We start from the raw sequence: 12,590 nt of genomic DNA on the forward strand, positions 1-12,590 counted from the left end.
TTAGATGTCACTTTCAAACATGGCTGCTTTCTTCTATAAACTAACCTTATCTTTATTGTGTGTCCTAAAGGCATGTCTGTGTTCCAGCCAGATCATATTGTAATCCAGAGTGTTTCTGCATTCCAACTGGATCACAGAAACCTAGAAGTTCTTTGGATGTGACACCTTGCAAAGCAGCTGTGTTGCTGGATTAAAATTCCTCTACACTATAGAAAGAAAGCTGTTAATATCCTACAAAAATGGCCATCCATGGTCACTGTGAAAGGGCTAGGTTAGGCAGACTACTTACCCCTCCCCCAATCTGTCTCAATATGTGTTTTTCATTCATCAGTCTGTGATGGTTACAAATTATACCAATGCTTTAAAAAATAGCATTAAGCACTGAAACATCCAAGTAGTGTGCTGAGGTTTTCATGAGAGGCAAGACCCATAAGCTCTTCATAGAGAGACAAATAGAGATGGCGAGGGAGCAGATCATGGGATTGTAGAGATGAGAAAGTTGCAGAGTCTGCCATTTGCATACTGAAGGTCCAGGAAGATCACTGGTGCAATGCACTAAAGCCTGAAGACCTGACAGGCAAATAGGGGCACTAACAGTGCATATTCCATGCAAGTCTTGCAAATTAGATGGATGATGGTCTAAGCCCTGGTCCAGGCTGAGAACCAGAAGTGTCAGCAGCCTCAGCTAGAAGACAGAGCTCTTTTCTACAGAAAGCATTACAAGTTCATTCTTTCCCTGCCTCCTGCAGATTGGATGGCTCCCTCCCACAATGGTGAGGGAGAGCTTTAGTCAACCTACCTGTTTAAGACATAAACGTGGAAGAGTCTCAGAGGTTCTGTACATGAAAAAAGGAAAAAAAAAACCAACCATGGTTGGAATGTTGCTAGTAGTACAGTGTTTGCCTAGCATCTGTGAAGTCCTAGTTCAGTCTCTAACAATAATCAAGCACATCTATACATGCATGCATACATGTATAGACCTATTTGTCTTCACTTAATATAGTTTCTCAGATATTAAAATAATAATCTCTTCTAGAAAACACTCTCACAAAAATTCAACTGCTCTGCAGACATGCTTTGCCCCATTAAGCTAACATATGAAATCAACCACTGCAGAGACCACGTGGTCATTGAAATATTTTCTCCATACAGATTTTTACATGTATGTACGTGTGGTATATGTGTATGTAGGTATAGGTGTGTGTCCACATGTATGTAGTTAAGAGATTGATGTCCAGTGTATTCCTTAATCACTTTCTTCCTTACGTATTGAGGCATGGTCTTTTACTTGAACCCGGAGTTCCCAAGTTAGGCTATCCTGGGTAGACAGGGATTTCAGACAGGCTGCCACACACACATGGCCTTTATGTGGGGATTTGCAGTCTCATCCTGATTGCCTGTGTGTCTTTCTTTACTCTTTCACTAATATATCTTAGACACCTGACTAGTTACTGTGCTTGTATTATCTACTTTTCAACCAGGCACAGAATATTGCAGAAATGTGAGTGTCGAGGAGACTTGGGGTCAAGTTTAAGACCAGAATGGAAAGCAGGACAAAAGTAGACCGAACAAGTAGTCATTTGAGCTAAAGACTAAGCCAAGGTGACACCTGACTACTGGGCATGTGACTCTAGATAAGGTGAGGTAGGGAAGGGTCCGTTGTAAACATGAGGGCCAGGTAAGGAGACAACATGAGAAGCTACAGAGATGAAGGGCAGACCTCAAGGGATAGTGCATGGCATGTGGAAAGACACAAACCAACATTACATGAAAACTTTGAACACTTACCCTAGGCCAGGCATTAGGCCAGGAATTATATGTATAGTGAATTTTTCTTCACAAAAATGAAAAATTCATATGAATAGGAATCACTTTTACTCTCTCCATTAGACCTGTAGACAAACTAAGAAATTTAACTCCAACAAGTGAGATGCTATGGATAGCACAGAACAGGTTATCATCTTGCTTGAACATTTGGGCTCACGTACCACCCAGGGTTCAAGGCCCATGTACATTCCAGCTAGAGAAAGAATCTGGGTGATTCTTACCTCATTCCTGGTGTGATCATGTGGCTCAGCACTCAGGACCCATTTCTCATATTAGTTGATGAAAATTCCATGACAAGCTGTGGAAATGCCCCTGGAGCCTGTTCTTTCCTGAACACAGGTTGCTTTTGAGTTCCCTTTCCTCTAAAGCTAGCTGAAGAATGTCCCCAAGCCATAGGAGTAAGCATCCTTTAATCCAGTGCTCATCTGTTGTCCTGGATCTATTTCTTGACCATCTTGGCCCCCACCTAAAATGCCATCATCTTCAATTCCACATTTGGGAAAGAACTTCTCTCTCCTTATCTACTGCTACAGCAGAGTTTTTCCATCTTTGTGTCTTCACTTCTGTAGACTCCCCGCACTGAGCTGTGTCCCCAGAGAATGGAAACAGTCTCTGTCCACATAGCACCCTGTAATGCTTTGCCTGACACAACAGTCAGCCAACCAAGAGCTCAGAGACATTTGTTGAATGGATGAAAGGTATTGGGTCAGAGTCAAGGAGAAGAGAAGTCAAGCATGTAGGAAGAGTCTGAGTATACCTTGTGTATGTAGTTATGTATATATATATCTATGTATATATACACATGTACAAAATCTGTGTGCATATTTGTCCATATTACACTTTTAGGATTTGTATAAATATATTCACTTAGATACAAACTTTATATAATTCCAAGAAACCTAATCATTGATGCCAGGATCTCAACTATTGTATAGACTTATCAACATTAGCAAGTTATAGTTTTATTTTTGAAACACTTCATCATAAATCAGTTCCATTCATATTGAGGGAAGGTTTGCTGAACAAAAATTCATCACAATAGAGATGATGGTGACTCATTACCATTATGGTGACTCATATCATGTTAGTTTTATAACCTTTAAGTAATGTGACAACAATAATACTTAATTTGTCTGTGTTTCTACAGAGCTCTGAAGGTCACGTGACCATGTACAGCAGCAGTTAACTCCTAAATCTTTATTGTAGCTGCATTACTACTTCTGAATTGTACGCATTTTGATAAGATTTAAACCGGAGTCTGTCCACAAATGGCACATTTCCTTCCATATTGCTATGTTTGAGCTTAAAGTAGGTAATTACAGAATTCAGCTCCTTGTGTTTAACAACAGCAATGCCTTAAAAATGGCCAGCAAAGGGTGCAGTAGACAATAACATTCCATTAGGAGCAAATGGAGAGGTATGTGTTCTAGAGCTTGAACATTTGTAACACTGGTCCTGAGAATGAGTTGGTTGCTCACAGAAGTTAGTGGCGGGGAGATGGGAGCAAGTGTTTGTCTGTGGTGTTGCATGCCATTGACTCCGAGATCCATCCACCTCTGTGAGGAATGGGAAGGGAGGATGAGATCAATAGGCAGGATACAGGGTTGTGGACATAAGTTGGCAGCTTCTCACATGATCTTTCTCGAGTTGACCGTACTGTGTTGAAAGTGAGAGAGAGAAAAGTTAAATACTTTAATCCAAGGTGGCAGCCACACCAGAAACCATGAGTGGGAAAAATCAAGATCATATTTTATATCCAATATGATTCTGTTGTGACTCATTTGACCTTCTGTGGTTCATGTGCCATGGTGATTTGCAACATTAAAAAGGAGCTAACTTGAATGCTTGTTGTGCCATCCTCCAAATAGGTCAATTCAGGCAGCATCTTGTGACGCTGGTAGTCACTGTGGAATGCTCCTCCCACCCCACTCAAGGATCCCCTTAGTCTTCCTGCAGACTGGTGAAAGTCTACCATCAGAAATGTAACCTTCCAAAGCATGGTTTACTCCTTGCTAAAATGTGGAGTGGTTTTTTTTTTTCCATAAACTATAGTATCAATCCCCATATCAATGATTTGTACATTACAATGAGTGAGCTTGCTAGATTATGGGATACCTTTTTACAGTAAAGATGCAAGAATGTCACCGCAAAAAAGTAAAACAAAAAAAATGAAAGTGGGAGTCATAGAGCCTTTTAGGAAAAGACTTGTGTTTCCAGCCACTCACAGACTTGAAGGTTATGTGCATCAAATGTAGAAGGCTTTCTACTGCAGGCTTGATTGGCAGCATGGGCCTGGGAAGGCATCTCCCACCCCCATTAAACTCATGCGAGTGTTTTGATGTTGCTATCTTAGTCTCTCTGCAGCTCAATTTTCACACGTGGATGGTCGAAAAGATGGTGCCTTCTCCCATATGGTCTACCAAGACCATGCCTTCTTCTCTGATCAAGTCCTGGGCATAGAGAATAGCACAGAGGGCCCTAAAGCTAGCGAGAGAGGAAGCCAAGGTTCTATTTGGTCTGTATCATGTGTAAAGATTAAAATATTGGGAGAATGATACCAACATATTGCCTGCCCGTGTCTCACACTGGTGGGCTGTGGGGGTTTTGTTTTATTGCCTTTTCTTTAACTGTCTTCATTAAAGTTTTATTAATGAATGTATTTTTCTCACCTGCATAAAATATTAAATTTAATAACCTATTCATTCCCAATAGATGGTGCTTATTAACCTGAAACAACTCTGAGCCATCCCATGTTCCTTAGGCCTGTCAATCAAATCTGTCTAGTTAACTAGTTATTCATCCATGACTTCTTCCTACAAAGTAGAATACAAGCAAAGATTTCAAGAAAGTCACAGAAAATAGAGAAAAATCTGGAATTATAATAGTTAAAAAAAAAAGAAAAGACCAGGAAGAGAAAAGAAGAGAATATGTACATCTGTATGAATACTTTTGTAGCTTTGTTGTTGTTTTGCTGCTGTTGTTGTTGTGGATCTGTTGTTTTGTTTTGTTTTTGAGACGGGGTTTCTCCGTGTAACCCTGTCTATCCCGGAACTCTCTCTGCAGACCAGTCTGGCTTCTAACTCACAGAGACCCACCTGCCTCTGCCTCCTGAGTGCTGAGACTAAAAGGTACGTGCCACCATATATATAAGCCAAAAGCCAGAATCTATTGCATTTTGAGAATAACCTTGTGGCTGAGCCTCTAGGTAGACAAAGAAGAGGGGTTGCAGTGGGGAGTAAGAAAGTCTCATCAGATGAGAAAACAAGATTATTTGGGGACCAGGATTTTGTTTCTGTTTAAGAGGCAATGGGAGCCGTAATAGCCAGCATTTTCAGAAATGGTGGGTCATGTGAGCATTACCTGGAATTTTTCTCAGAGAAAAGCAAGGTAATAATGTAAAACAACATGGCCCAGGTACGTGGTTTTTGGATGGTTAGACATGAAAAGAATTCATATAAATAGTAAGTGCCCATTCTTGCGAGAAACCTATTCACTTTCCACTTGAAACTCCTGCACAACGAGGCCTGCATTTTTCTACTCATATTGAGTTGTTGGCTTAAACCATGCTCTTCATGAATGTATGGATTGTCTTGAGACAGAGAGCATAAGTTCTATTTGTACTTTGCTATACTCACACATAATATACTGGGGGGATTTAAATGTCACTAACTGGTTTGATCCAGTGCCACAAATAGATTCCTTTTTATCTGTAGGTGTCAATATGTGAATGTCAAATGCAATTTATTTTTAAATTTACTTCTGGACAAAATAAGTACGATCGTTCAAATTATCTAAGGCATTATGAGAACACATTAAAGTTAAGATTCCGTGAGCACATGGCATCCAGAAATGCTTTACTGTCAAAAACTGGGGCTGGAATGCTTCATTCCCTTACATGTTCCAATCCCTTTGCATATTTAGGAAGCACTTCAGACTGATGAGGTGCTATCTCATCAGAATGTTTGATGTCAAAATGCAGTTATTGCCCTGATTCCCTTCATGCCATCTCTTTTAAAATTGAAAATTTAAAATCTCACTCACCAGATATGATTTTTAAAAGGAGAGAAATTACATAGACACAAAACAAGCTCCTCTTTTGCTTTAGGGTTGGGTACTCTAACTGTGAAATACAATCGGTTCAGTAAGCCATCTCAAGAACAAGCATTCCAGGGTCGGTGAGGTTGTCCATCAGGGGAGGTGTTTGCCCACAGGTCTTACGACCTGACTTAGATCCCTGGAACTCACAGGGTGGCACGCTGGAACCATGTCTAGAAAGTTGTCCTCTGACCTCCAAGTGCTCACTGTAGCAATTCTGCACCTGCACTCTCACAATACAATAAGCAAACAACAATACGCATTTAATATTCTTATTTATTATGATTTATTCACTTTGTATCCCGAGATTATAATATTCCAATGAAAAAAAATCTCTTCTTTTGTTGTGAGGTCTAAAAGAATTGTTTTTCTCAAGGGTAGTTTTTTTTGTTTGTTTGTTTTTTTGTTTGTTTTTTCTTTAGCTCATTGATATAAGCCCAGGAAAACTGAAAACTGCAAGGTCTTAAACTATCTACCCCTCTCCTTCTCTTCCCTTCCTCTCCATCTCTTTGCCTTTGTCTGTTTCTTTCTCTTTGTCTCTGTCTGCCTGTCTCTCTCCCTGTCTCTGTCTTGTGTGTGTGTTTGTGTGTAGTGTATGTACGTGTTGCATGTAAATCAATGTCAAGTATGTACATGCCCACGTTCAGGTGCTCAGAACTGCTGGAAGAGAGCATCTCCCAATGACTTCCTCTGTCCCGTGGGATGGGGTCTGGCAGAGAACCAGAAGCTCACTGTTTCTGCTAAGCTGGCTGCTCACCAAGTGTCGAGGATCTGCCCATCTCCACTCCCAATGCTTGGGTGTGGTCACTGAATGGGCAGTTTTTTAAGTTGGATGCTTGGGATTCAGTCTCACGTCTTCATGTTTGCAAAGCAAGTGCAAGAGCCACTGAGCCCTCCAAAATGATCTTTCTATGTCTTTATAATCGTGCCTTTCTTCTGCCTCTACTTTCTTTCCCCTCTTTCTACTGTTCCACCACAGAATCGCTGTAACCTGTGTGAGGCTGTGACTGAATTTATGTTGACAGCTTATCTTCATTTGACTTTTTTCACATAGGAACTGAAGTAGTTTCAGATGCGGTATTGTATATTGGACACTAACAAAGGTTCCTTCGCAGCATAAAAATTCTTCTTGCATCAAAGCCTTGCTTGTGAGTCCTGCTGCCCTTTGGGGAGAGCTGAGGGTGACTCGCACGGAGGGTGTTCTGACTCTCCGATAACTAGCCTCTCTTGGAGGTGGACCAAGCCGGAGCTGCACATGCCAAGTTTTAAGACTGTAGCAAATTGTGCAGTCTAGAGTTTTATTTAATAAATAGAGAGATGACTAAAAATAATCTTTTCAAAGTAAGGCACACATTTTTAGGCTCTCATGAAACTTGAAGCAGATTTCAGAAGGTAGTTGAATATGTTCATATTATTATTGTGTGCAACTTAATTTTTTTTAAAGCAGATCAGAGACAACAAAGACAAAAATAAAAATCCTTTATTTTTATTTTGTGTGTTGTATTATTGGTGATTGAACGCTAGCACTGAGGTATATATTATTTATCTACACACTATTTATAGTATTTATTTTGGAGACAAGGTCTGGCCTTGAATTCAAGATCCACTTGCCTCAGTTTCCCATGTGCTAGGAGTACACCACCATGCCTACCTCCCTAATTGTGGGTGTAGGTTGGGGCAGGCAGTTTGAGACAAGGTCTCACTATGTTGCCCATGATTCTTGAGTGCTGGTACTCCCAAGCCCAAACCCCCTCAAGATTTGATTAAGTTACCTAGACTTTCCTTGAACTTACTATGTAGCCCAAGCAGTCCTGGAACTTGTAACCTTCTTCCCCAGCTTCCTAAACAACTGATATCACAGGTTTGTTCCTGAGCCCTGGCTAAATACCTTTGTATGTTAAATATATATTTTAAAACAAAATGTGGTGGTTTTAACCATAATACCTGAAAACGAGTCCTTACTGTTAGTCAACGAAGTGAGCTAGATGAGGAAATTCTAAAATAGATTTAACAACAGACATGAATCCAGTGGTTTCCAGACAAGTGAAGTAAAGAGGATCATATCATAAATTTCCATTCCACCATGATGAACATGAACTCTGGATGGCTCCCACTGAGTATTTATCATACAATAAGTCAGGACTGTATTATTAAATCCTCACAGGAATTCTCAGAAGTGGATAGTGTTCTACAGATGAGTGTACTGACTCACAGGAGGCCCAACAAACCTCCGAAGTGTGTGGTTAGTAAGTGCTGTGCAGCCTGAATTTAAATCTGAAATCTGACCCTACTGTCAGGGGAATCTTAAATACCCGATATGCTAAGAAGGCTCACATTCATACTTCACCAGTGGCATGTGGTTGTTATTAATATGTCACTATAGCTGGGCATGGTGGTACATGCCTGTAATCTCAACAACTGAGTAGATAAACATATATGTGTAAGCCTAAGTTTGCCACACAAATGCGAGACTTGCATTTATAGACACAAGGCTGGAGAGAAGGCTGACTCATTAAAAGCTAAGGCTCAAAAACAAAAACAAAAGGACGAAATATGAATATGTACATCTACATAGTACAGAAACGTCGTATGACAAATGGGAAGTGCAGAGAAGAAGGGCTGAGTTATCCTAAGTTATTTAGTTAATTATCTTAGTTATTCAGCAAAGCCAAGAATCCTCAGTTTCCTACACAAGGCTATCCTCCAAGCTTCTCCAGTTCTCAGCTGATTTTTAAAGAAGCTGGATGGATTAAGAGAGCAGATGAGTGGGTAGTGCTGGAAATAACCTTGCTGAACAAGGTAACGGAGACCCAGAAAGACAAACACCGAATACTCTTTCTCACACGTGGAGGCTAGACTTGAGCCTTTTCATATGCCCCTTTTAACTTGGAGTACCAGTAGGAGGTAGGAGTAATTGGGGCAAGTCTCAAGGGATGGGGACTAGAGCTCAGGTGGTACGACAGGGAAAAGAGGAATAATGGCACAGGAAGGGTTAAATGAGTTGCGGTGGGAGGACAAGGTAGGGAAAGGGCAATGGGGAAAGATAACTAACACTAAAGGATTTTGAACATGTCACAAGGATACTAGCTACGTAGAAGTTGCTTAAAATATACATATATACATACATATATACATTATATACACATGTACATCACTTACATATGTAAATACACATACATATATACATACATAGTGCTTAAAGGGAGCTACCCTGTAGCAGGGACAATGCGTCACTCAGAGGCCACAAGCTACTAAATAAAAGTCCCAGCACCAGATGTGGCTTACCTCTTTTGGAGTTGTTGGTCAGTGGGATCCTTTAGATGCTCCCTGAATATTATAGTGTATTGCCATTTTTTTTCTCAGTTATCTTCCAGAATTTGGCGATAAAACCCTATTGCTGAAGTCACCACACACTTAGGTCACAGGACATGGAGAAATCAAGCTGGGTCTAATATGGAAGGCTCATTCGCACTGGCTAGCTTTCAGAGCATTGGAAGGTACCGTGTTCGCTACTGGGCAAAAAAATACTCAACAGTCTTACCAACCTGTGAAACCTGCAAATGACAGCAATGCCTGGCCTGGCGAGATATACTGTTGCAGTGGTGCAACAGTGGTACAAATGTTGTGGGAGAAACCAACCACTGTGACTAGATTTCAGAAGTACTCTACAAGACGGAACTCATGCATAAACTGGGCAGAGCTAGGAGAGAATCTAATGTTCTGCTAACTAGGCTTCTCCCTAAATTTCTCTTTATAGCCATAGGTTAGTGAGTTTTTCAATCCCCATCAGAGAAGCTTCTTCTTACTATAGTGAGTGACTATTATGGACACACAACTAGACAACATGGGGAAAGTAAGAAACCGTGGGATGCTTTGGGATAACTTTATCACATCCCCTAAGTTCAAGACTCAGGGATCGCTGAGGTAGAGGGAGGTGGGCAGGAAGATTGTAAGAGTCAGATTAGTGGAATTTGGCAGTATTTCTGGAGCATGACAATAGCACTGCATTTATGAACTCACAGTAGCTGTGCTTGAATATATAAAGCATGCACAGTATCAGGACAGTCAAAATCCCAGTGTGGATGGGGGAAGGGCTCATGCACTTCCACCACTAGTTGAAGGACTCTTCACAACTGTTGGCTTGATGGCTGTTGGGGGAGGGGGAGTAGGCTTTCTTCAGCCATGTGGCCCCTGAGAGGCTACCGATGCACACGCAGGCAACAGTGAACGGACTCAGTGGATTTTTTAAAAAAAATAGCGTATGAAGTAGTGGAGTAGTGGTGGTGGAGATAGGGGAAGAATTGGAAGGGATTGAAAGGGGGGCTGTGTTTGCTGAGAACAAACAAAATTTGTGTATGATATTCTTTTTTTTTTTTTGCTTTATGGAAAATTTATTAAAACATTCCAACAGTGTATTACTTTTTCTTTTCAACATCTTGCTCTGCAGCTTCCTTTGCCCTTTTTGCTCGGATGCCAAAGAGCCGGGCATTGGCCCGGGCCATGCGAAGACTAGCAAAAGCCTTAAAGTTCTTTTCTTCTTCTGTGATGACTCTGGCTTTCTCCTTTTTGTAGACATTCCGGATGGGCATCACAGGTCCTGATAGCTGGGTGGCCAATTTGAGCTCTTCAGCAGAACTATCTCCCTTCTTGGGAGCAGAAGGCTTCCTGGGGAAAAGTATGAGCTTGGAGCGGTACTCCTTCAGGCGCTGCACGTTGGCCTGTAGTGACTCCGTGGACTTGTTTCGCCTCCTAGGGTCCACAGAGATGCCGATGGTGCGAGCCATTTTCTTGTGGATACCAGCCACCCGGAGCTCTTCCAGGCTGAAGCCCCTGCCGGCTCGGACCTTGGTGTGGTATCGGACTGTAGGGCACCTCACTATGGGCCTGATGGGACGGGACGCGGGACGAGGGGCAAGGCGGCGCGCTTTCGCCTGCCGGGCCTTGCGCCTGCGGATCTTGCGTGCCGGCTGGTTGAACCAAGTGTCCACTCGCCGCTGCCAATCCTTGTGGAAGTGGGGCTTCAGGATCATGCCATTCCGGCTGGGCGCCATGGCTGCCTCCCGTGCAGGAGAACGGCCGAGCGGAAAGGGGTGTATGATATTCTTAAAAGAAAAAAAATGAGACAAGAAAGGCAGAGAGTAAATTTATAAACTCACAAAGATAATCAGTAGGGAAATCACTACAGAATAATTAATGACCAAAATATTATAATCATTTAAATCTACATAGAATGCCTAGGTTTTCATATGTAGAGGGTTTTTTGTTGTTGTTGTTTTTGTTTTGTTTGTTTTGTTTTTTACCAGCAGGGGCAGTATAAAAAGCTTTAGGAAATGAACATGACTATGTTTCTTAGGCATTTGTTTCCTCAATAATCCTGAATTACAGTCATGGACACAGTAGAGTGCTGGCTCATTTGTGAGTGAGATCATTAGAAATACTTCATTGTTTGGATCATAGTTTAAAAAGGTAGAAGCCTTGGAGGCAGTCATCTGGAATACTTTTTTATTAATTTTAAATTATTCTCAAAATTAGGGCTGCTTTTATCAGGGAGAAAAACTGGTTTGGTGATTATCTGAAGAGTCACTAGCCTGCAGTTGCTTATCTAGCCTTCAAAGACTCAATAGATATCTCCCAGTCTCAGAATAAAAATTAGTAAGCTTGATTTGATTCCAATTTCTAATGCTTAGTACTTCACCCAAATTAATGTGTTCACTTAGAAGAGTGTAAGGAACAATTAATGGAAGATGTGGCTGCACAGAGAGTCAACCCGGCTTCTCCTTTTGACCCAAATTCTAAGTCTGGAGAGGGAAGCACTATAAGATAGTTGCTGGAGCTGCCAGCAAAGCCTCAAGCCTCACACTGACCACACAGCCCTTTCCTCATCCATAGAACCTTTCTGGAGGACCATTGCTCAATACCCAACAGGCATTGCCCTGTGATTTCACTTTTAGTAATTTACCTCATTTGAACATTTGTTTGTAAACATAAAGGAATCCATAGCAGTAACTGTTTAAAACAAAATAGCAACAGCTGCATGAAAACACATATGTAGTGAAGGTTCAGACGTAAGGGATTTGTTAAGTGAAAGTGAACTCGCACACTAGGCCCCGTTCTGGAGCAATTCTGAGTACAGAACAGAGATACAGATGCATGCTCACAGGGAAAAATAATAAAGTGTCATCTGTATTCTTTTTAAAATTTATCACATTTTATTGTCGTATCTGCATGTATTTGTGTGCCTGTGTGCACAGTCCACCGCATGAAGTGGGGGTCAGCAGACAGCCTTCAGGAACTGTTTCTCTTCCTCCTCTCTGTGGGCCCTGGGAATTGAACTCAGGCACTTTTACATGCTGAGTCATCTCCCTAGTTGTGATCTATATTTAAAAATCACCACCAACAACTAAAACTAACATCAACATAATAACACAACTAATATCAATATAATATTGATGTTCTACAATTTAAAAGATTGTCCCGGGGGAGTGAAGGTTTTATTCTCCGTGTGGATTTCCATGTTCCTCTGACATTTCTAAATGAACAGTGACTCGTTCTCTGGGCTTATCCCATTGTAAGCTCTGACTCTGGGCATCAAGTGTGTTTTCTAAGCCACACGTCTCCTCCCCAGCACCGTGTAGCAGCTTCTTGTCTTGGTTTGTGTCTCTCTCATC

General features: G+C 41.4%; 1 protein-coding gene across 1 annotated transcript; it reads right to left on the minus strand.

The window, feature by feature from the left end:
• Nucleotides 1-10,283: 10,283 nt before the first annotated feature.
• On the minus strand, nucleotides 10,284-11,011 carry LOC110561178 (large ribosomal subunit protein eL13-like). Its single transcript, XM_060373225.1, has one exon. It carries the CDS (start codon nucleotides 10,971-10,973, stop codon nucleotides 10,338-10,340), a length of 636 nt encoding a protein of 211 aa, XP_060229208.1. The 5' UTR covers nucleotides 10,974-11,011; the 3' UTR covers nucleotides 10,284-10,337.
• Between the last annotated feature and the right edge of the window lie 1,579 nt (nucleotides 11,012-12,590).

Source organism: Meriones unguiculatus, chromosome 20 (assembly GCF_030254825.1).
Source record: "Meriones unguiculatus strain TT.TT164.6M chromosome 20, Bangor_MerUng_6.1, whole genome shotgun sequence".
NCBI lineage: Eukaryota > Metazoa > Chordata > Mammalia > Rodentia > Muridae > Meriones > Meriones unguiculatus.